General features: G+C 45.7%; 1 protein-coding gene across 3 annotated transcripts in view; it reads left to right on the forward strand.

Moving 5' to 3' along the window:
- The window catches only part of SPTBN2 (spectrin beta, non-erythrocytic 2), a 1,293,574-nt gene that overhangs the window by 680,290 nt on the left and 587,431 nt on the right, over positions 1–25,853 (forward strand). For all 3 annotated transcript variants that reach the window (XM_069644771.1, XM_069644772.1, XM_069644773.1), the window contains one exon: positions 8,088–8,351. In XM_069644771.1, coding sequence (XP_069500872.1) covers positions 8,088–8,351 — 264 coding nt within the window. The remainder of the gene's footprint in view (positions 1–8,087; positions 8,352–25,853) is intronic.

The raw sequence follows: 25,853 nt of genomic DNA on the forward strand, positions 1-25,853 counted from the left end.
TCCTTGGCTTTTGTTTAATATAGAACCAATTTCCAAGTAACACAGATCTAAGCCGTATATGATGATGGCTTCCACTTTAAGCTTATAGAAATCAATTAGTGGAATTAAGGAGAAGTTACAGAATTTTGAGTAGATTAATTTAATTTGTGCGATCAATGGCATCGCTTTAATTGAAATTTCTTTATTCCATTTGTCAATTGAATCAGAGTTGTTCAAGTTATAACCCAAGTAGATCATGCCCAAAGTACGTGGTATCGGAAGACCCTTTATTTTCCATTGGTATCTTACAAGCTTTCTTTTGTTTGAGAATACCAATGTGTGATTTATTCGGGTTTAACTGGAGGTTACGCTTCTCACAGAATTCAACTAAGCACTCCAGTTTATTTTGCAGCCCAAACGGAGTAAGATCGAACATTATCAAGTCGTCTGCAAAAGCTAGCCAATCCAAACAAAGATCCCCTACTTTAATCGCAAATGAGTTACACATAGACCAAATTGAAGCTATTTCAGATAGTATGGCTGCAAGATTACAGCCTTGCTTTACACCTATAAAGGTAGAAATGGGTGGTGTTAGCGAACCTTCCTTATCAATCTTGATCCTGTAACTTGTGTTGGAATGCAACATAATGATCATAGCTATCAGGTGCAATGGAATATGAATGTCCTGCATCCTTTGCCACAACTGTTGTCTAATTACAGAGTCAAATGCCCCGGATATGTCAACAAGCGCCATGTACAGTGGCCCATGATATTTCTTCCTAGATAACTTTAGTAAGTGTGCCAGCAGTGTTGCGTTCAACTGTGTACCCATGCCTTTGCGAAACCCAGTTTGAAACCGCGAAAGAATTTTCTGTTTTAGGATGAAAACATTTAAGTCCTTCAATATTAGGGCAGCAAAGATCTTTGCCGAGATGTCGATTAAAGCTACGGGTCTAAAGTTGGAGGGGTCGTTCAAAGGACCCTTTTTGTGTAGTGGAATTATGATCGCGGATAGCCACGACTCCGGTACTCTCTTAGCTTTAAATACAAGTTCCAGCCTCCTTAGGATGATTTTTGCCCATAATTTCGGGTCGTCCTTCAAGACGCACGGTGGAATACCATCTGGCCCAGCAGCTTTAGAAGGTTTTAACTTTGCAATTATAGAGATGATGTCATTCAATCCCCAGGGACATATAGAGGGAATATTTATTGCCAGATCCGGGGTTAGTAACTCACACAATTTCTGTGGCATAGCATATTTGTATTCATAGATTTTACACCATACTTCTCCACTTACAGCAGAGCAAAGATCTGGTTTTCCTTTCGATAATGGGTCCTTCAATATTGCCCAAATTTCTTTTTGCCAATTAAGTTCTGGATAATTTTTTGATTGGTTTCAAAAACCCAAAGGTTTAAATACCTTCTCTTGGATAAACTACTGTTTCCAAGAGCAGTAAAGTGAAATTGACTTTACTTACATTTGTAACTTTCTAGACCCGGCACACACAATCTTGCAATAGGGTGCTGGAGGGATTACCTAGTATCCCCTTTGTCTAGCTTCTCATGTAACATTTTTGATGTTACCCTGTTCTCACTGAATTGCTTGTAGCAGTGGTTTCGTTTTAATTACCGTGGTGTTCCTTTACCGCGGGCTGCGTTCGCAGTTGCAGTAAAGCACCCAAAGGTGCCATTTTTGTCAAAATGGCCACAGTCTTTTTTTCGTCATTTCTTTGTGGAAAGGTCCTTCAGATTTAATCTGCTCGCCAAACCTGGTTTGGTCCCATTGTTCGCTTTTCCTTTGGCGGGATTCACGAGTGAAGCTCGCCTCTGGCTTCGAGTGTTTGGGGTGGGCAGGAAGTGAGGGAGGTGCCCGAAACTCCCTGTGCTTCGTGTTCTAGGAGACCCAAATGCACTCTGTGGTGATTGGCCAGCTGACTGTCCGGCAAGGACAGCCATCCTGCCGAGTGACTGACAGCGAGGCTGGAATGAATGGGAGAGAACTGAATAAAAGGCGAGTCTTTTGGCTTGGAAGGCATAGTCGACCACTGGACAAAGGAACCATAGAAGAACTTGAAGAGGATGCCTGCTGCAACTCCTGGACAGTTGGTTTGCCTGGTGAAGCCCTGCTGCTGTGCTGAAACTCCAAATTAGTGTTGACAGAGAAGCCCCTGCAAGGCCGACCTCGGCCGACTTCTCCCCTTGAGTTGGTGGAACCAATCAACTTCAAAGTAAGCCACCTAGACATCCATCTTGGAGCTGGTTGAATTTCCACAGAGTTGTTGCTGGAAACCGTATAGCCGGGGAGAGGAACACCAGGTTGTGTGCATTGCTTTTACGCTGGCCTAGAGCTCCAGGAAGATCCTCTGGACTTCCAGGAAGCAGGACTGACCGAGCCTGAGCCCCCTCAACAGAGTGCGGAACAAAAGAAGCAAGCAAAGTCCATCTCGACAGCCAGGAACCACGGTGTTGCTATTTGCGGTAGACGCGAGGAGCTGAAACACTGAACAGCCACTGATTTGAAGATTGCCAGTTGCGAGTGGTGGCCGACCTATTGCAGTGCAGGAGCCCCCAGGAGTCCTCCCTCTTATCCCCACAACTAAGGCCCAGGAACAGTGAGATCTACAGAGCTGCACAGGAACAGAAGTCATGTGCTGCACTTTATGTTTAATACAAAGGTACTGTACAAAGTCTTAGAGAACTTGCCTCTTGCTGTAGAGTTGCTTGCATCTTCTACTGCTCACAAGTCTGATCAGCTTGTGGCCCTACATTTGATTCTTCTTTTCTTCAAAAACTTCTAAAACATTGTGCAAAGACTTTCTACTTACCTGCAAAGAACTGCTTCAGCTCATATACACTTTTGCCTATTGACTTTGGCTTAGCCTCTTTCACTGAATGACTCTTATTGGGGGATCTAAAAGCATTTGCTGGTTCAGATTTTTGTGGTCTCTTGTATATTATAAATAACCTTTTCCTTTGACATTACTATATGATTCTAAATGCAACAGTGATATATTAATGTCCCCAGCACCCTAGCAATTGAAGTCACCTGAGGGTGTAGGTAGGGTCTGTGGGCCACCCCAAAAGGGTATCTACTGATTTAGAGATATTAAGTGTGTATTTGAATCTTACTGTTATATTGCTCCCTTCTGAGGAAGGCTTGTTCTAACGGATTAATTGTTTATTCAAGAAACCTTGTGTGTAAGAGTTTATTTGAATACTTTTCACTTTGAATTTATGTATAACTCCCCTACCACTCACATTGACCCCTCTTGAGATAAGCCTGGCTGCTCAACACGGTACCAAAACTGTGTAGAACAAGCTTATTCCAAAGGTTGCATTTCCTATTCCTGTGGTGAGAGTTGTGTGTACTGCACCCAAAGGGTACTGCATACAAACTTTGCCTAACAGAATTCTCCCTAACAAAACACAGAAATCTCATAGAATTAAAAGTACAAGGTCCCAAATTTCAGCAAAAGAGCTGGGGGTCTCTTAGGTGGGAAGAATTTAGCACTAAACTGAAAATTCTCCCAAACACTCCTGTAGCATCCATGCTAGGATTTTATCGGCTTTGTTGCCTTTTTCGTGGTATTTCTGTTTAAGAAACAGTAATTTCTTTTACGTGTCCTGAACCGGTAACGTGTTCAGTTGGGTTTCATACCTTCTAAGCTTCTTTGTCTCCCCCAGGTGTGGCACCCTTAATCCTTGCTATCTTCTCCCTCAATCCCAGCTCTTGTCGGGCCCTTTCCTTCTTATGAGATCCCAGTTTTATTAGTACTCCACGTATGGTGGCTTTAAAACCATCCCAGATGGGTTAGACTCCACGTACCCATTGTTGTTGTGTTCAAAGTAGTCCCTGATTTCGGAGAGTATGTCCTCCGCTATTTCTTTGTCTTTAAGGAGGGAGTCGTTGCACATCCACCTATCCCTTGATTTCCTCCCCGCCGAGTGCCCCACCACCACTTTCACCAGGACGTGATCTGACAATGGGAACGTTTCGACCGCTGAACACGAGTTTGCCCTTTAAGAGTGGCATCCACGAAGACTGTCTACTCTTAAGTAGGTGTTGTGGAATGGGGAGTAATACGTGAACGAACTTGGCCCGACCTTAGATTCCATCAGGCAGTCAGATAACCCCAGCTCTTCATTCACCCACCAAAATCTTTCCGAGACCACCTCTGCCCTGTTCTCTCCCATCGACCCCGGTCTGGAGTGATCCCGGAGGCATTCAAGAACAATATTAAAGTCTCTCCCGACTACCAGAGGACCCTCCACGAAGACCTTCATCTTGTCCTTAAGTCCCTCCCAAAACTGTATCTGTCCTACATTTGGGCAGTAAACCGAACCCAGTGTCAGCGGGCTCCCCGCAAGTTGACCCTTCAAAAAGAAGTATCTCCCTTCTACATCAACCATCTGAACCGCCACCTCGAAGTTGAGGTGGTTGGACAGAGCCCTCCCCTTTTTTTCACTGTAGCTGTAGCTCGGAACACCTTTCCCACCCCTTTTCCTCTCCTGGTCGGTTCCTCCCCCAAGACCCAGTGTGTCTCCAGAATCATCAGGATGTCCAACTGTGACCTCTGCATTTCCCTCAACATGTATCTTTTCGTAGGGGTGTTGGTCCCTCTTTCGTTAAGGGTGCCAATCGTTATGCCAGTACCTATGTCCCCTTCCTTGTGTGACCTTTCACTTTATGAAGTGCCTTCATCACAGCTCACCCGTGACTGTGCATTGTAACAAAATTTCACATCTTTAATACCCCGTGAACTCTACCGCAGTGCTTGTGAGTGCCAGTAATTAGTCCCCTGAACTGTATCTCAACCACCATCCTCCCTTACCCCCACACCATGCTCCAAACTTGGTCAACCAACACCGTGACCTCCAGCAACGCCCTTGATGATCATCCCTTCGAGCCAAAACCACTATACTTCTTAGGCCCCCCGATAACTAGGGTCAACATTTTCCTAACTTCAGAACCAACATAGAACCATAACAGTGTTGACCGTTGAGAACTTCCCTGTCACAACTTTGATCTCGACGCTCCCCCTAAAACTTTCCCCGCCGTGTTTGACATTCCAACCCACGCACCCCACCCCACAACCTCCTCTCCCACCCCCTCCTCTACTACCCCTTATTGATTAAGGTATGTGCGTCCACCCTCCCAGCCTCATCTGAACCACGGCCAGCCCGTCCACACCAGGTTTCGCCTAGCCTCGGAGTGGACACACTGCCGTCCCATCGCAAAGGCTCTAGATCGTAGCAGGCTGTTTACAAACAAAAGAAAAAGGTTAAGTGAAGATGATGGAACCAATCCTACCCCTCGATGCTCAGCAAGGTCCTTTCGGATGGGGGTTGGGGGGTGTTAAGCTTCCTAAACTTCTGTGATCCTGGCATGCATCTATTGATTGTTGGATAGCTTTGAGCGCCACTGCTCTTCCTTGGGTGGATTCTCTCTCTCGGCGGGCCTCTTATCTTGAGGGTCCACCAATTCTTCCATGACTCACTGTATGTCGTCTTCTGTAATCAGGTGGTTCTTAAACCCATCTTTCTTGAATGAGATATAGAAAGGGAGCCCCCATCCATAGCAAATACCCTTCTCGTTCAGACATTTGGTCAGTGGACTGCACAGCCTACGCCTCGCAAGAGTATAAGATGACAAGTCCTGAAAGATTGTGATCCTTGCTTCACTCTGTGTCACCGTCCCTTTCTGTCGTGCCTTGTCCAGAATTTTTTTCGGGGTAATGGTGGAATCGAGCGAGCACTGATCTCTGGCCCCTGGCAGCACCTGTGGGCTCTGTCTATTCTGGGTCTGTCTATTGTGTCATCCTCATATATGGCTTTTGCCACTTCATGTATTGCCCTCTTGAGGTCTCTCTCCGTTTCACCTTCTCTTTCTGGTAACCAAAAAAGCATATGTTATTTCTCCATTCTGTTTTCGATGTCATCCATCTTCAAGGTCATTTCAGGCTCTCTCCTTTCCAGTTCTGCAATTCTCATGTCCATCTGTGTCTCCAGAACATCCAAGGAAGACTGGTTATCCTCCACTTGTTGCAACCTATTGTCCATGCTGTCCACTCGCTGGTTCAACCTGTCCAGTTTACCCCCTATGTCCACTCTCGTGCCCCTGATCTCCGCCATCAGGGAAGCTATGTGTTTTTTGGTGGACATTTGGTCGCTGGCCTCCATGGTTTTATTGTGGACCTGAGGTGTGTGGAGTTTGGTGCAAGAGTATTGAAACTACTGCAGGGCAGACCTCCAGTCCATGTTTGGCCAGATGCTCATTGTTCCTCTTTGGGAGATGCAAAGCGATCAAGTGGTATTGGACCCACCAACGGTTTCACCTACCTAGCTTCCGTGTGTAGTGTGTGGCCCCACACTCTGCGGTCAGTCCCGACACTCTGGTCTACTTTTACTCCCACCTCCCTTGTCGTGTCCCCCAGGGGGGGGCCCTAACCGGTGGTGGTGGTTCCTTGACGCTGGTCTCCAGGTGGAAAGACCTTGTCTGGGTGCCAGGCACAGGATGTTGTTTGACCCCTAGCACTCCTTGTCGGCTGATCAGCAGGCTAGTTGATGGGGCGCCCACCTCACTGCATTGTGCTCCCTAAAGGCGTGGGGGCCACTGGGTGGGTAACATGGGGCTCTTTCACTGCCTCAGGGCTGTGAAGACTGCTGCGGTGCCGGGGGCAGGAGGCCATTCCGGACCCCAGTCATCAGCAGAGGGCCGCACCACGGGACCCACGCACAGGGCAGTGGGGGCACTCTGGCACCACATGATGTCCCCGCTGAGGTTCAATCATGTGTTCACTGAGTCTCTGGGGAATGTAAAGTCGGAGTCCCCCCAGGGGACCCACACCGAGGAGGGCCCTGTCTGTGAGGCTCTCCTGCCGCGGCACCAGGGTGGGCCCCTAAAGTGGCCACCGCGGTGTCAGGAGGAGAGGGCAGTTAGCGCTGGAGTCACTGGCCTGGAGAGATGTGTTCCCACCGGAGGGACTCTCTGCAGTTCCCTCAGTGTCCAGGTCGGGCGCCTCACTCGGTACGGGCCTCCAGGGTGGTCTGTCGACGCCTGGGTCGGGCTGCGGCTTTCCATGCGATTTTGCTCCGGGGTTGCTGGAACTCGCTCCGGGGCACGCCGTGACCCGCCTCTGCTGTCTAGCCTTCCCAGCTTGGCGGCTGCCTGCCTCAGCCAACAGTCCCAGAACATAGTTACCAGGTGCTCTGCATGGGGGAGGAGGGGCATGGGCTCAGTCCAGTTTGGGGGTCGGCAAGGGTGTGCTCATGACCCCTTTACTCGAGGGTGGATGAGAGCAGTTATTCAAGATGCGCACATACGCGCGCCCCCTGATGGCAATCATATTTCTTGGTTTTTGATAAAAGCGCTCTACATTTTGCTTAATCCTGCTGTCTGTATTTTTATAGCTGTGTATGAATTTTCATCATCTTGATTTCACTATTTATTGGTAAACGTTTTGCTGGTTAAGTGCTTAGAGGATTGTTGGATGGTACATGCTATTTAAATAAAACAAAACGGACAACAATCACAAACATATCCTATTTGTTCTTGGCACTGTAGGCATGCTTTCCAGTTTTAGACAGAAGTCAAGACAGTTTATTGCCATATCCGTGTTTCATCGACTTGCTATAGGAACAATGCCTTGCCGTTTGACTCTGTTAAATGGGGATTGTGCTAGCAAGACCCACATTGGTACAGCTGGCTGTACCCCGCTAGAAACACAAAAGGAATGCCACCAACCAGTGTAGCCCACAGAGCTAGCCTTGCATTGGGACTTGCAAATACAAAATTAGATACATAATGTGGTCTGACCCTGAGCAGCTTTGGGTAGGGATGGCATTGCATTAATAATGAGCCTTCCCATGATGGCTCCTGGGGGAGAGAACGTCTGGTAAACTAGTTGGAGTCAGAAATCGTACAGGTCATGCAAACAAGTTGATCGCATAGAAGCCCCATGCTGAACAATCTGTTGATTTTTCTTTGATTCAACCCACCATCTTGCAAATAAACTTTTTAAAAATAATTTATTTCACAATGCTCACGCTTTGGACCTCATCAGGGGCTCTGCAGATGTCTTATGTTCTGTTTTTTTCTTCTTTCATAGGAAGGACATCAGCTTATGACTGAGAAGCCAGAGTTGGAGCCAGTTGTGAAGGATAAGCTTGCTGATCTACACAGCCTGTGGCACGACCTTGAGTCCACCACCAAGACCAAGGCTCAGTGCCTCTTTGATGCCAACCGAGCAGAGCTCTTCACCCAGAGCTGCTCTGATCTAGAAGCCTGGCTAGAGAGCCTGGATGGGCAGCTGCAGTCCGATGATTATGGCAAGGATTTGACTAGTGTCAACATCCTGTTAAAAAAGCAACAGGTACGGAGGCAGCACTACCATTCCATTCCCATCCCCTGGGCCCTCCCATTTGAAATGCTTGTGGTCTAATGAAATCTTAACTGGGCTGAAGTGGTAAATGTTCTTCACAAGATCAGAGTCTTTTGTTAAAGGTGATCAGGCAAGTGGAGTTTGCTCATCCCCAGAATTTGAACATCTAGTGCAAATCTTTTCAAGGAGTAGTATCAAGTGCCAGTCTTCCTGTATTAGATGCTTCATCATACACTTATCAGCAGCTTTGTTAATGTGTTCTGGCACATCACTGGGACATATGTTCCCATTGAGGCTTTCCTTAGTGTGGAGCAAGATCTGGGTTCTAACTCCTCGTACCCCAATGGATTATAGTGATGTGAATTTAGGCACATGACTGTCTATGTGGCTCACTTATCCAAACTTCTGAGTGCTTGAAAACAGAGTAATGTGATAAAACAGACTAATTTCCCCCATTACGATACAAAAGGAGTGAAGGATTTTCCCCATGTGCATGTGTCCTTACTCGAGCTTTAAGCAACTTCAAGAAATATAGCACAATGGGCTAGGGAAGATGGGGAGTTATGCAGCAGAGCAGTACCTAACCATGGAAGCAGCGTGGTGCTGAGCAAGCCATGCCAAACTGACAGTTGACACAAGCACCACATTAATGACGGACGGTGTTGTGTAAAGTATATTGCCAGAACTGCCTGACCCATGAACAGTCTTTGCTGATTGAAGTTGCACAGGGAAGATTAAGGGTAAAGTGCTAAAGATAGAAATTACTCAAGAACTGTGCTACAAAAAGTGGAAGCACAGACCAATGCCGGAGGCTGAGAGGAGAAGCTGTTCCTGTGGTGCCTCTGATATGAAGAGGGTGACAGGCTGTGAGAACCCTGAAAGAGTTACTCGCACAAAGTAGGAAACTGCAGCCTGAGGGTGCTGAAGGAGGAAGGAGGAATGAGGAGGTGGAGGAAGGTTGGAGTGGTTGTTAGACAAGATCGTATGCAGTAACCTTGTGGGAGACTACACCAGTCTTGCCCTCTTGGTATTATGTAACCCACCTATTGGTATAGGTCTGTAGAACACAAATTGGTAGAGTGACGGAGCAGCCAGACTTATCTCAAGAGGGGTAAATGCATGGGCATAATTTTAGGGGAGGGGAAGGGTGTGTTTGTCCCCCCAACTTTCATGGCACACTATTTTGTCCCCATTCATTTGGCTGGGGCACCTTTTTTTTCAGATGTCATGTGTCCCCCGCCCCCCCGCCCCCTACCATTTTCAGCAAAGTTACTCCACTGGGTAAATGTGAGCTGTAGCATCGAAATCCACAAATACAAGTATCCAAATAACACTTTCACTCAAGATTTTCTAGTAAAATAATGATTTATTTATTAAATGGTCAGTTTTAAATAGGCCCTCTTTAGAAAGGGCAATATGCAACAATAAAAATACACTTCATAACACGTTTTTAGAATCAAGATAATCAAGGAAATAATCTTTAGAGATGCTTCATAAACACTTCCTACACCCTGAGGTGACTGCAATTACTACGAGAGTAGTGGCATTTATGTATCACTTTTTGCACTTGGTAAAATTCTGACGTTGTGGAAAAGGAAAATGTTAGGGAAGGAAAATGGTTAACGGGTTCTCGGAGCATGTGAGCACTTTACAATACCCCAATGAAGTCTAGATAGAATTGTTTCCAGCAATACTTCGTTAAACAAATGTACCACCTATGAGGGACAGTTAGAATTAAAGTCAATGCGTCGGAAGAGTCTGTAGGGAGCCAGGACAGCCAAAGTCAATTTGAACAATGTCTATGGAGCTGAGGCACTTCCTAGATACCACAAAAGTCTTGCACAAAGTTAGAGTTGGTAGCAAATCACTGTTGGGCCACAAGCTGTTTGTCTTGTGAAAGACAGAGCTGAAATCAACTCCTCAAAAAACAGCTATTTAAGTCTCAAGTGAGATAATGCAAGCTACAGACAAGAGGTACGTACCAGTTAGACAGCACAGTACCTTAGGGTAGAAGAAGATCCAGCTGGCTTCTGTTCTGGTTGCAGTGTTGCAGATCCTGTGTTCCTAGGCCTCAGTCGTGGGGACAAGAGAGAGGACGTCTGGAGGACTCTTGCAATGCAGTTCGAAGGTCGGCGGCGGCTGCGGTCTCTCTTCAGTTCAGCGGCACTTCACGGTTTCAGCTACAGGCAAATAGCACCACCACGGATGTTGGACACTTGATGGGCTTCCCGCACTCCTTGAATCCAGCACTCTGGTGAGGTGACTCGAGCTTGGGCTGTCCTGCTTTGGGAGTTTTGGTTTGGGTTAAAGACGATGCACTCAACTACCGATTTATCGACCCCTGTCACTCTGTTCCAGCAGCAGCAAAGAAGTACAGTCAGTTGGGGAAGGTCTTCCAGCAAAGTTCATCTTGGGGTTAGTTGGTCCCACCATCCCAACGGAAGAAGTCCTCTCCGTAGCTTCTCTAGTCGATTCGGGAAAGCAGTTTCAGCACAGCAGCAGTGCTTCACCGGGAGGTTCAATGGTCCAGGAGGATGGAGCAAACTTCTCTTCACGATTCCCTCGTCGGATGTTTCGTCCAGTGGTCAACTCTCTTCTGTTCCAGAAGCCTCACCTTTTATGCAGGTTTCGCCCATTCATGCACAGCTTAGTTGTCACTCACACAGCAGAGTGGCTGTCCTGCAGGTACAGCCAGACAGCCAAACAGCCAATCAGCACTGGGTGCATTCAGGTCACCAAAGAGACTAAGGACATGGTGTTTCGGGCACCTACCTCGCTTCCTGCCCTGCCCAACACACTGGAGCCACAGGCGGGTTTCAGCACTGAAGCCTGCCAAAGGCAAAATGAACAAAAGGGTTAAACCTGGTTTGGCGCGCAAAGTAGAGCCCAAGAAAGACCTCACTAACAAGAAATGGCGAAAAAAGAAGACCGGGCCCATTTTGACACAATGGTCACCCATGGGTGCTATACTGCAGCCGGGGATTCAGCCTGCGGTAGAAACGCACGATGGTAGGAAAATTAAACCACTGCCACCAGCCATTAAAAGTCGTGAGGGTAACATAAAAAATGTTACATGAGTAAGCAGGAAAAGGGGCTAATAAGTAACCCTCCAGCACTCCACATAAAATGGGGTGTGTTGCACCTACATAGGAAAAGGGTAAGTAAAGTCAATATCATTTTACTACTCTTGGGAACAGTAGTGTACCCAAGAGAAGGTATTTCAACCTTATGAGAAATCCAAAGAACTTCTCAGGGACACTGCACTGAGTGTGCTGTGTGTCACCATACAAAAAGTAGATGCCTATGGAGTTTGTCAGACTCCAAAAACAAAGCAAACAGAGTCCAAATCATATGAAAGTACACGAGAGTGGGAAAAACGTCTGTCTCACTCAAAGATAAAAATGTAAAAGTCCTAAAGTGCAGCAAAAGAGCTGGGGGTCTCTAAGGTTGAAGGGAATTAGCACATAATCTCCCCAACACTGGTGGCAGGTGATCAAAGGCAGGGCAACAATGGGACATAATCAAGATACTTCAATGCTGAGAACTGTGATTTTGATAACGATCTGCAACAGGGTAAAGGCCCTTGTTATTGTAGAGAACCACGAGGCATTGCGTACTTGGAGTTGTGGTTCTAGTACTCCAAAAGCTTAGCTCCGGCAGAGCTGATGAGCAAAATGAAACCAAGAGATATTGCATGTTGCGTCTTGTGATCCAGCCCTTTCCTGAAACTAGCACAACAGCACCGGCAAACGGAAGGGAACCAAGAAGAATTGCCTTTGAGAGATGTGTTTCTAACTACTCCAGATTGTAACACAGTGGTGCTGGTTGAAAAGAATCTAGCAATAGGTATATGTTTAAGGGTGTTATTCTACCAATTGCTATCCTGGCACTGTGGAGTTGTCAACAAAGAAAAATACAAGCTGAAAATATCTAAAGGCATTTTAGTTTCAAGAGCTTTAAATCAGTGGTGCTGATCATTCTTAACGTACCAACGGAAATGAATGCATGTAGCTCTGACAAGCATAGACCGTGCCATGCGAGTGCTAATTTTTAGCAACAGTGCCAGTGCTTCTGAGTCCCCATTCCCCTGGAGTCCTACTGGACTCCAGGGGAATGGGGCTAGCATTTTCCAGCACCTGACTTTCCGATCTGCTGGGGCTTGTAATGTCCCGGTGGCACCAGGAAGTCCGGTGCTGGAAATGGTGTGATAGGGTTGGCACCAACTCCCCGGTGGCACCGGCGGGTTACCGCCAACATCGTAATGAGACCTAAAGTCTTTAATGATAACAAGAGAGCCAGCATTTGACCTTTCATAGTCTTGTGAATGGCAATGAGGATTGAAGGATTTTCACAGCATATCATTTTAAGGTTTCATAAAGGTTTTTCTATTTTTGCAATCAAGTATAATTAAAGTTTTTTTTGCAACTTTCATTGTATGGGCAGTGTTAAAACATACATCAGCTAACCTTTGAGGTGGGATGGCGCACCCACAAAAAGAAAGCCTAAACCTCTCCTCAAGTGGTAGTGTGGCAGCTCAGTCTGGTTTAACTCTAGTAATAGGACGTAGGCCAACACAGGTACTATTAGTCCACACCCCGCCATAGAAAATACACCACACTTTTTATACTGAAAAATAGGTAATTATTATGTTACATATGTATACCTCTATTAGTTGCAAACAAATGCTTAAAGTATTATAACAGTATATGCCATTTAAGATACTCCACACCCCTATACTAAATTGTTGGTTCACTGCCAGATGATAGGTACAGAGCATATAGTAAAGGCTAGTACCTTTACAAAAACAGCACATTGTCATTGTGATGCAGTCTTTGTACCACCCTCTGTTGCTACAACTACTCACCCTACGGGGAATGCTAACACACCTGAGAGGAAAGAGCAGCCCAACCTCTCTTAGTGTAGGTGACGTAGTCTGAGGGACAAGGCAACAATGTTTAATTCTCAAGTAGGTTGACACAGAGGTACAATAAGTCCATTCACTGTCACAGATGTCACAAGTTGCTATGAGTCCCAAGGATGATTCAAGGGTTATTAGAGTATTTCTAGGCCCTAAGGCCATCCCTCGCTGTCTCTAGAGGCAAACCTCCTCCCTAACCCAGGAGTCTGTAATCCCCAGGTAATGCTACTGATGGTTGACCCTACTGCCTGAAACTGACATATACTACAGGTGACGACCTAAAAGAGCCTCAGGGACTTCCTAGCTGTCCCTACTCTACCCAGTTGTTAGTGATCTAATGGAGTTTTGGATAGTGCCTTACACTCGCTATAATAGATTCAGTCTGACTATAACTCTCGCCTCCTTTCTGCTGGTCCACTCCATCTCACTCCTCCCACCACTCTACCGTCCCTACAATGTTCCCACTTCTCCTAGGTACTGCCTATATCCTTTGATGTTAATCCTAACACTCCTACCTCTCTCTACAGCCCCCCATCTCCAGACTGCTACCGCTCCCTCCTCCACACTGCTACCTCTCCTTTCTCTACATTGGTACAGCTCCCCCCTCTGCACTACTACTCCACCTTACAAACCACTACTCTGCCACCGTTCTTTCACAGTGACATTCACTTCCCAGACACTCCTTCCACGGACTTACCTACATACTTGCCACACAAACACACATATTCGAACTGTAGAACCACATTAACCTTTTAACCAGGATCTCACCTGCTCCACAAGTTTTCTTCACAGGCCATTGCTCTACACCTCTGACCTCACCCGACAAACCTGCACTTCCTGCCCTGAGTTTAAATTCCCCTCCACCTGTTGGGATTGGTCACCTTCCCTGAGCAATCTGGCCCTTCCTTTCCCAGCCAAGGCGTGTATGTGCTAAGGAATACAGTGAAAAGGGGGTAAATCCATGCCCACTTTCTCTGTGAGCACTAGCTGTGTCCTGAGGATGGTGGCCTGGGAACTAGTGTCCATGTTTGTGTTCTGTGACCCTGGTGTTTTGGGTTACCTGTTAAGTCTCTTGGCTGCAAAGGTGTCTACTTTCCTCTTCCGCTGGCATTTTACGAGTGGGGGGGGGGGGTCTGTCTGCTCCAGCGTAAACTGTTGCATCCTGGCAGCGCCCCAAATCTCTGCAGTCCACCGCTCTAGACCAGCCCCCTCTTTGCAACCGCGTCTCTTTCTCTACTGCTTGTCACCATTGATGTGTGCTGTCGCTGCTTTCTGCTGTATCTTTGGGGTGTGTTGCAGGCAGATCTTGCCACAGACAACAGAACTGTAATTCAACAACTTTATTTATATTCAGGTTGGTATAACGCCTCACTAACCCTATGCTATGGTGGGATTTCCCTGCCTAACAAACTAAGCAAAAGGCAGTCCAAAAGCAAAATCACGGTCTGTGTCCTAAAACCCTATGCTATCCTCACAACTATAACAAACTAGTGGGGGAATATTCTCAACCAAAATCTGTGCTCTAAACCAAGAATATTCAATGAGTGTTTATGCGAATCTCCAAGAAGTCAGAGTTCACCAATCAAAGCACAACACAGTTCTAATATAGCTTCTTCTCAGCCAGGACTGCTCCAACTCTGAAGTCACCTTTTAGTAGGTTCACAAATATCAAAATGGCATGTTAGGGGTTGCCCTTCCCCAGTTCAAATGTAATATCAAAGTTCACACAGTACTGTTGTCCCTTCCCCAAGGCAAAACGTCTCCAAACTTTGCCTCTCTGGGTTCCCTCCCCCAAGAATCACTTTTTCAATAGTTGCTTCAGCAGTTCTTAGAAAAAATGCAGGGTCCACTTGACCCTTCCTTTTGAATTCACACCTCTCGCCACTTGTCAGCCCCTTTATGACTTCTGGTCTAGGCGCAGTTATTGGACTGCACAGTCCACCCATCGCAGATCACGCAACCAGAAGCCAGCAGTCTTACTTTCAAATTAACTCTTGACAGTAGCAAAGTTGGGATATGGAGGCGTGTTAGGCAGAATTGCAGAACGTACCCTCTGGGAACAACACACACAATTAGGACTACAGGTGTAAACGAAAACCAAGGGGGTCTAGTCAAATGGTCGATAAAGGGTCGACAGTCAAAAGGTCGACACAATTTGGTCGACAGGTTAAATGATCGAATTTTCTTTTTAGTTATATATATTTTTTTTAGGTTTTTCGTTTAGGGAAAAAAAGTGGTTTTAAGCAAAAAAAAGGGGAGTTGGGGGGGACCCCCCAAAAAAAATGTGAAAAAACAAAAAAAAAAAAGAAATTCGATCATTTGACCTGTCGACCATTTAGATTCGATCATTTGACCTACAACCAAAACCAAGCTTTGGTATAAGTCTGTACCACGCACTTTTGGTAGCAAGCTGAGCAGCCATGCTTGTCAAAAGGTAATGTGAGCAGTAGCAGAAGTTACACAGAAGTATCACAATTACAGTGGTTCAAGTAGACACTTACACTCAAGATTTCTTGTTAAAAAATACTTAAACATTTATTTACACAGTCATTTAGAAAACCTGCACTAGTAGAAATCAACTCAATATTAAACACCAATATACTACAGTAACAAACTAAGTTAAAGACAGCTTGAGCTCCCCTGGAAAAGGAGCCAAATAGCACTTCACTACTTTTAAATAGGAATAAAAAGCATAGGTTTGTACAAAGAGTTAGAAAACGCTTCTTTTAGATACTGTAAAGGTTCAATGTACCAGGAGGGTCAATTCGATTCAATAGGCCAGGCCAAAGTCAATACTCTAGTGTTCTTGGATAGGATAGCACAGTTCTGGTACAAGTGGAGAAGTCTTTGTAAAAGTTTTTAGAAGTAGTTCAGACGATAGAGCAAGATATGTCGGGTCACAATCTGATTAGGCCTGCGAGTTGGGAAAGTTTCACGTACTTCCACTGCGAGAGCCGGGATCTCTCAACCATATGACACAGTACCTTAAAGTGGAGCAAAAAGATGCAGCTGAAGACGTTGGTTCCTGGCAGGCCCTGCAGGTCTCGCTGTTCCTGAGCTTCTTTCGTGGGGACTAGAGGGAGGACGTCTGGACTCCTGCACTGCACGGGATCGTCGTCGGAGCAAACAAAATGGCGTCATGGTATCCAGGTGTTTGCTGAGTTGATTGGTCCCACCAACTCAAAGTGAGAAGCCGTCCTTGAAGGAGCTTCTCTGTTGATTGGAGATCTGGCAATTCGGGGTTGCAGCAGGGATTCACCGGGCAAACCAATGGTCCAGTGGTTGCAGCGGCCACCGTCTTCCAGCTCATCTTCAGTTCTATCATTCCAGTGGTCGACTCTGCCTTCCAATCCTGGAGACTCGCCTTTTAAACCGTTTTCTCCCATTCATTCCAGCCTAGCTGCCACTCACCCAGCAGGGTGGCTGTCCTTGCCGGACAGTCAGCCAGCCAATCACGCCAGAGTGCATTTGGGTCTCCTAGGAGACTAAGCACAGGGAGGTTTCGGGCACCTCCCTCACTTCCTGCGTGGGCATGGACGGACTTCAGTCCTGAAGCCCGCCAAAGGATCACAAACAAAGGGACCAAACCAGGTTTGGCGTGCAGAGTTAAACCCCAAGAAGGACCTTCCACAAAGAAACGGCGAAAAAAGATGACCGGAGTCTGTTTTTACTGAGGGGTCTAGGGCGCCATATTGAAAAACATGGCTACCCCGATTTTTAGCTACCAGTGTTCGCGGTCGGGAAAAATCATGGTAGTTCGTTATAATACCACTGCACCAGCCATTTCGATAGGAAAGGGTAGCATTTGACTGCTACAAGAGTATTTAGACACAGGGGATACTAGGTAACCCCTCCAGCACTCTATTGTAAGATGGTGTGTGCTGGGTCTACGAATTTAAAAAGACTAGTAAAGTCAATTTAACTTTACATTTTCTGGGGAACAGTAGTTCATCCCAGAGAAGGTATTTAACCTGTGAGAGTCCAAGGGACACCCCTGTGCCACTGCACTGAAGGTGCTGTGTGACACAGCAATAAAAAGATGATGCCTTATGGGGTTTGCTAAAACTGCATAATCAAAGAACACAAGAGTAAAACACACATCAAAATACCTGAGAGAGTGGGGAAAAAGGCTCACACTCACTCCAAGGGAAAGAACAAGTCCTCAAAATCCAGCAAGGTTGCTCGGGGTCTCTAAGGTGAAGGGAAATGAGCACATTTCTCAGCATTCTCCCTAACAAGGCGCAGTTGTCAGACCACATGGGCCACCATCACAGGTCATGCAACCACAGGTGTTCCCTAGCTGATGCTTTAATGGCTTACACATTCAAAGGTTTCTTGAGGTGTTCCTTTTGGCAAGGATACCATTTTAATTAAGTGGGCTACACCAGCAAAGAGATTGCTTCTCTTCTCTTGACTGAACGACTCAAAAATGCAGAACTTAAATGTCTTTCAAAACAGTCTACGTGGTGTCCTCTCAACTTCAGTTCACAATTCTCCAACACAACAAGCATCTCAGTTCAGACTTCTGAAAACGATGCACCTGGTATACTCTCCTGCAGGCATTACTCAACTTTACTTGTATTGTACTTGGCAGCCTTATATTCTTTTTACATGCCTGGTATACTCCCCTGCCAGGGCTTCTCCAATGCATATGTTTGTGAATTTGGGTGCGAGTCCCAGACCCACTTTCAGTGTGCCTGATCTACTCTCCTGCCAGGACGTTGCCAAACTTCATAGAATTTTCCCTTCCGCCAATATTGGGTTCTTGCCCCTTCCCTGTTGGCTTTTGTCCATGCTGTTCTTGCTCACTACTTCCCCTGCTTGGGATTCCCTGGTTTTTCCAGTTTCTTGTTTGCATTACAATTGTTGCTTGCTCAAACTTTCCAGGTCTCTGTTCTCAATTGCTGTATGGTTCATGCAACGAAGTACCCGGTGTCCCCCTTTGCTTCCCTGGGCTCATCAGTGGTTTCTGGCTGCATCTGTGCCCTAAGCGGGCAGCGTTCGCTAAAGCACTTTTCCTTCTCTTTACGTCAGCGTCTCCTGTACTCTCCGGTCTTCTCCCTGCTCTGGCTTTCACGTTGGAGCTTCCGCTGCTCCATGTATAGTGATAGCGGGCCTCCCGGTCTCGGGTCTCTCCTGCTGATATCTTCCCAACTGTTTTTCTGCTCTGCTACACACAGCGTCCACTCTGTTAGGTAAGAATTAGTGCAGTCCAACTGATGTGGGAATACACAAGATTTAACTCCCTGGTATTAAACCCACCTTTTTAATATAGGCCTTTACTACACAAGTTGGTAGTGTGACTAATCAGCCAGGCTTATCTTAAGAGGGGTAATGTGAGCTGTAGAGCTGTGCAATGAAACCAGCAAATACAGCTATCCAAGATATCCAAGTAAACGCCAGAACACTTAGTTATAATTTATTTATTTATACACAAAGATATTTATTGCATTCTTTAAAAGGCAGTAATTGGCTGTAACATTAATTCCAAGTTGGGGTTCAATTCAAAAAGTGAACAATAAAGCAGGTAATTCATTCACATATGATGCACATGTTCCAGTACCCAGAGGTGACGTCATTTGAGGTCAGTATAACATTTATATAGTATCACCTTTGTAATATTGTGTCTTTCTGGAAGGAAAGGTTAGGGTTAGATCAGAACAGACGGTGGGGTTATAAGAACAGTTAGATTCTCCCAAAGGGATGCAGGCAGTCAATTATCCCAGCATTAAAGTGTTCAACACTTAAGACCTGTAAGGGAACACGCACTGCCAAAGCTAATGGGTTCAGAAGGAGGCCTTTAGGGAGCCAGGACAGCCAAAGTCAATGGACAGAGTCAAAGATCTGATGCTCTTCTTAGAAAAATGTTCTTAAATAGTCAGTGTTCAGAAAAGAAATCGCAGCAACTCAAGAGGAGTCGCCTTTAGAAAGCACAAGATGTAAGGCCAATCCAGGAAAATCTAGGTCAATTTGTTGTTGGGTTAAATTGCACTCCCAAAGGTAGAAACGCCCCAAATGGCAAAAAGGATAAAATACCCCAAGCCCGCAGTACCTTGAAAATAAAGTAAGTGTTCCAGCTGGTTGCCTTCTCGATGCAATGCAGTTGACTCTTGTTCCTCGTCCTTAGTCGTGGTGATGAAAGGGAGGATGTCTGGCGGGCTCCTGTGGCAGCACTCGAGAGAGGGACTCGGCAGCAATGGAGTTCCGTCGATTCAGCGGGTCTTTGTGGTTTTGGCACCTTTGTCTCAGCACCATTGAATGATGAAAAGCTCTGGTTAGGATTTCCTTGATTCCTTGGACCTGGACTCTGGACGCAGATTTCTTGCTTCTGTAGGGTCCTCTGGATGCCTACGAAGATCTGGCCGGATTCGGACTTGGGAAGGCAATGCACTCACAAGTAGTCGAGCTACCCCAGGAATTGGGCTTCTGCAGTCTTGGAAAGTTGCAGCAAGTCGGGGGTTGAGCCAAAATAGTTTCTCAAGACTAGTTGGTCCCACCAGTCTAAGGGAGGAAGTAATCCTTTGTGGGTCTTTCTTGTCAATTTGAAAACTGGGTCAGCACAACTGCAGGGCTTTACTGGGCACTTCATGGTCCAGGAGCGTGCTGCTTGTGTCTTCTCTCGTCCTCTACTTCGGATTCTGTCCTCCAGTGTTCGACTCTGCTTCTAGTCCTAAAAACCTTGCTTTTTATGCAAGTTCCCATTCATTCACAGCCCTAGGCTGTCAATCACACAGCAAGGGTGGTTGTCCTTTAAGGACAGCCATCCAAGCCAATAGGAACTTCATTCAGGCACACCTTGAGACCAAGGACATGGAAGTTTTGGGGCCCTCTCTCACTTCCTGCTTTTCCAGACACACTGCAGCCTGGGCAAGCTTCAGGGCTGAAGCCCGCCAAAGGGAAACTACACAAAGGACTCAAACCTGATGTAAACAGAGTAAAAACCCAGAAGAAACTAACAAGAAATGGCAAAAAAAGAAAGAGTGCAGCCATTTTGGGGCAAATGGTCACCCTTGTGCAGCACTGCAGCGGAGTTATCGGCCTGCAGATACATGTCACTAGGTAGTAAAAAAGAAACCACTGCCACCAGCCGTTCAAGCGAGTTAGTTTACAAAATGTTACATGAGGAATGGGTTAAAGGAATTACTAGGTAACCCCCACATAGGGTGGTGTGTGCTGGACCCATAAAGTAAAAGGCAAGACACAGTTCATCTAGGAACATTAGTTTAACCAAGAAAATGTAGCTCAACATCTCAGTGGCACTGCACAAAATGTGCTGTGTCACAATGCAAAAGCAGATGCCTATGGAGTTTACCAGACTCCACAAAACGGTAAGGAACATAGGAAATCATAGTCAGGAAAACACATTAGTGAGTGAGAAAAAGGTCCCACTCAGGAGTAAAATTTTAAAAGCCCGGAGTCCAGCAAAAGAGTGTGGGGGGGGGTCTCTAAGCTTAACGGGAATTGGCACAGGAATAAAAATTCTCCCTAACACCCTCTGCATCCAAAATGGCATTGGGAACGGAGGTTCTCCATCTTTCTGTCTGGCTGTAGCTTTTAAACATCCCGGTGTGGGTCATCTGATCGGAATGACTAGACCTCATTGCATGCTTCTTGTTAGTCTGCATTGCTCCTCACTTCTTCCTCATCCCAGTGCATTAATTGGTATGAAGCGTGTTAGACAAGATTGTATGTAGTAACTCTGTGGGGGACTACACCAGCCTTATGACAATAGGTGACCCAACCTTTGGTATGAGTCTGTACTACACAAGAGGCTAGAGTGACTGAGCAGCCAGACTTATCTCAAGAGGGGTCATTGTGAGCTGTAGCGTTGCAACATAGTTTCACAGTGGCAAGTATTCAAATAACACTTATCAAGGTTTCTTGATTAAATAATTATTTATTCATTTAAGTCAGTTTTTAAAATAAGCCTTCTTTAGAAGGGAGCAATTGGCAACAGTAAAAATACACTTCCAAATACACTCCCTCAGTACAATCAAGTAAGTAGATACCGTTTTGGGATGGCACACAGATATTTTCTACAACCTGTGGTGAATTCAATAGTTGGGACAGTGTTAACATTAATATATCACTTTTCACACTTAAATGGTAATACGGAAAAGGTTAGGAAAGGAAAAAATGGTTAACAGGTTTCTCAAACAGGTAAGCACTTTTGAACCCTCCCAATGCAAAGTAGATGAACCCTAGGCGCAGTTACATACTTAAAGTGGTTACATGTTGGTTACAAAGCTTCATGGTTACAGAAGATGCAAAGTGCATATTTACACACAATACAATAATGCAGTTATATACATTTAAAATGCAGGATGATTGTGGGGGTCATGTAGGTGTTGGACTACCCTGTTCTAAAGAGTAGTGTTTTTTTTGTTTTCTTTTTTTTTCTAAAAGACCAGAGGTGGTGTTTCTGAGATGAGCAGGAAGGGCATTCCACAATTTGGGAGCTAGGGTAGTGAAGCTTGCTCCTCCTGCTTTCTGTCTTTTGAATTTAGGTTTGATGAGGATTGGTGTACTGGGATCTGGTTGGCCTGATGGATTGAGCTTTGCATATGAGGTTGCTAAGGTAAGGGGGTGCCTTATTAGAGCTACATTTGTGAGTGGCAGTATTTTGAAATTAATTCTGTCCTGGACAGGGAGCCAGTGGATTTTCCTCCTAATGGGGGAGATGTCAGCAGAGAGGTATGGTCTACTAGCTCTTATCAATTTTGAGGGGTCAGCGGCTGATCATACCACTGCATTAACCAGTCTGTTTAAGGCCATCGAAGAGTCGATGTACACCCCGAGAGTTTTTATTTCTTTGCCGACTGTGATGGTGTTGCCATTGATATTGAACGATTTGTAAGTCTGAGGGAGGTTACTGAGTTTGGTTTTGTTGCCAATGAGTATCAACTCGGTTTTATCATCGTTAAGACATAATTGAGTGCCATCCATGCTTGGATAGCCAGATGGATCTTGTTAAGGTTTTTAGAGTCTATCATGGCATCCAGTATTGTGTATTAATATTTGCTTATCGTCTGCATAATTTGTATACGTGATACCAATATTGTCTCATTTATCAGACAATAGCTTGGCAAAGGCATTATAAAGTGTCAGTGACACATAAGAACCTTGCGGTACACCGCACATTACGGGAAATGGAGGGACAGCCGAATTGTCTGAGAAAACCCTCAGGGTTCGGTTGGTAAGGAATGATTTGATCCACTTAAGTCAGCTGAGAATTGGGAAGCGTTCTCTAGTTGTTGCCGAGAATATCATGATTCACTAAATCTAAGGTTGCAGAGAGATCTAGGAGAAGGATGATGCACAGTTCTCCTTTGTCTTTGTATTGATCAATTTGTGTTTTCAAATCTAATAAGGCAGTCTGTGCCATGACCTGGCCTGAAGCCTGATTGTCTTAGGCCCAAAAGGTTATTATCTTCTAGATGTTTTTTGGATTTTCAGATTGGCTGCGCGATCAAATATTTTAAGTAACAACGGTACAGTAGTGATAGGACGGAAGTTAGTAGGAATGCTGGGGTCTAATGTAGGTCTCTTGAGTAAGGGTAGAACCCACAATGTTTTTAAATCATTAGGTACTGAGTGCGCGGAAAACAAGGTATTAATAAGACTAGTGATAAACAGTGCAAATTCTGAGGTGCATTCTTTTATCAAAGTAGCCTGGCAGATATTGCCTTTACGCCTAGATGGTTTTAGGCTATTGATGATCTTGATGGTGTCGGGGATAGTGAGAGGTGAGAATGAGCATTTGTTAGTCTCCGCTGGGGGAGGCGAGGATGGCTGAGATTAGGCGAGGCAGAGTTTTGCATTTTTCTATTTTCAATTGAAGTAAGGAGATTTTATTTGCTAAATCATTTTGAATGTTAGAGCACCATTGCTCATCTTTCACCGTGTGGTCTTGGGTAGGTGCTGGAGATTCTAATTCGCAGAGGATTGTGGAAAGTTCTCTGGTATTGGATTGAGCATTAGTTATTCTTTGGTTATAGACCTCGCTTTTGGTTAGGAGAATTATTTTTGTATTTGTCAGCTACCTGGAAAAGGTTTTTGTTTGCGAAGGTAAGCGATTTGCGCCGGTTATTTTCAGCAGATCTTTTGGAAGTGCGCATTGTTCCGAGTTCTTGGGTGAACCAAGGGTTGCTGTGTGCTCTGGCCTTTAGCTTTTTTACTTTTCATGGGAGCTACTTTATTGATAACTTCTAACATGATTTCATTGTATTGGCTTACTAGAGTTGATGGATCGTTGTCTAGGTGGTTGGAGTCTAGGAATGGCGTGAGGAGGGGTAGCATTATCTCTATTCATGTTTTTGGAGCTTCTGGGCGGACAGTAGGCGCTGAGATGGAATGATTTCGTTTTAGTGATAATGGTAGTGGTAAATATTGTAGTGTTATGGTCTGACCAAGGCTTGGGTGTATTAGCAAGTATATTGGTAATGCAGTTAGTGTCCAGTAACCAGTCCAAGGTACGTCCTTTTTCGTGGGTAGGGACAAGGATCCTTTGGGTGAACCTGAGGGCTTCTATAGATTTAGCTATGAGGTCTGCGTGGATGTCCAATGGATCGTTCAAACCTAGATTAAAGTCACCCATAATGACTACTTTGAATTGAGGTTTCAGATTGTGTGTCAGAAGAGTAGTAATATCGTCTTCATAGGTGGAGGTGGCTCCAGGGGGTCTGTAGATGTGTAAGGTGAGTGTGCAGAATGGAGTAATGGACATTTTTAATGTGATGATTTCCCCTGCACTAAAGGGGAAATCTGAGGATATTCTGATGTGTAATGCGTCTTTGGCTAGAAAGGCAACGCTGCCTCCTCTTGAAGTAACTCTTTTCTGAAGATATGTCCCTCAGGGATAGCCAAGAATAGCTGTAATCCTGAAGCTGCATGTAGCCAGGTTTCAGTACTGCTAAAAAGTCAAGGCCATTGGTTGCGATTAAATCTGCGATATCTAGAGCGCGCACAGTGATGAATCTAGCATTGATAAGTGCTCCTTTTAGTGCGATGTCATTCACATTGATAGCTGTCTTGCTCTGGGTAATTATGTAGTGTTTGAAAGTATTTGGTGTGGTGAAGCTTGGTGGGGTGGTGTGGGTGTCAGCATGAATGTGTAGTTTACTTAGTTGGGGTGAACGAGAGGAGAGTCTATGCGCTCTCATAGATCCTATGATCGGGCAAGAAGTGCTGTGGAAGGTAGGGGCAAGCAGATCTGTGAGCAGGGGTTTCTATAGGTGAGGGGTTGAGGCAATGTGGGCGTGTCCCTGAGCCGTTTTCGCAGAGAGATGGTGGAGTCTTGTGGGTATGTCAAGTGGCAGTGCTGAAGGAGTGAAGTTATTGGTGCAGGGGTGTGATGTGAGGCATTCATTGTTGGGAAAACCTAGGTTGGTAGGACATGGGATAGTAGGAAAAGGTGCCTGTTTATTGAGGAAGGGAGTGGGACATGGAATGGGGTGCTGGCAAGGGCAGCAGAGACGGGCGAGGCCACTTCCTCGCTGGATGTAGGCACCTGTAGTGCAGGGCGAGTCCGTTATGTGGTGGGGGTGATGAGGTTTGGAAGGCTGGTAATATGCTGCTAAGAGCAGGGTTAGTAGTGGGTTGACAGAACGCTTAGTTTGGATTACAGTTTAGCACTGTAAGATTAGTATCCTAGTGGCTAAGGCACGAGAGTTAACGCTTCAGTAAGCTAGTGTCTGGCAACACAGTTGCAGACCAGAGTTGGTTAAGAACGTGGCAGAGAGCCACGCAAGTTATAGCTGGGCCGCACAAGTTATAACAGGGCAATGGGTGGCACAGTTGAGGAGCGCAACAGAGTACTGTGCGACTAGTTGTAGGGTAGTGAGGTACGCAGTTAAACAAATGATAGCATACAACTTAAGTCAGGGCGAGTAGGCAGATGGCAGGTATTAGCAAGGCGATAAATAATGCACTACAATTGAGCGAGGTTTGGTTAGGACAAATAGGCAACTGGCAAGTATTAACAGGCAGTATGCAATACTGTACAATTGGAAGGAGGCTCTGGGTCTATACAATTGAACAACGAATGCCAGGGAGCAGCCTTAGTTGAGAGCGTGGCAATGCGCTTTACAGTTAATCAATAGACAGAGATCGGCACCGGTTGGTGGCATAGTAATAGGCAAATTAGTTTCTAGCATAGTGGGAGGCAGCATAGTTAAATCGTGGCAGAGTGCTATACAGGTAAGCACAGACAAGACTACTCCATTGATAATCGGTGATAGTCGCAGTGCAATGCAGGATTACTTTTGTGCTTGTGGCTGCGCCATGAGTAGCTGTGACAATAGATATTATAAACGCTGTATGTAACCAGAAGAGTAGATGAATCGGCGACTAAGAGAAGCAAAGAAGCAATTGTGATGGCATTAAGCAGTTCAATCGCCATTAGGCCAGTGTTCCGACGTCGGGTGGGTGGATGCCAAACAAGGCGACACTCGCAGGTCAGAGATGCAAGGCAGTATATTTTAGCGTAAAACAGTGGGTCAAACTGCACTTTGCATGCGGCGGCTGCTGGCAGGCAGCGATCAGGGTGAGCCGGAAGAATTTGAAGTAGCAGAGTG

The sequence above is a fragment of the Ambystoma mexicanum genome, chromosome 2p (genome assembly GCF_040938575.1).
Source record: "Ambystoma mexicanum isolate Mex_15411 chromosome 2p, UKY_AmexF1_1, whole genome shotgun sequence".
In the NCBI taxonomy this organism is placed as follows: Eukaryota; Metazoa; Chordata; class Amphibia; order Caudata; family Ambystomatidae; genus Ambystoma; species Ambystoma mexicanum.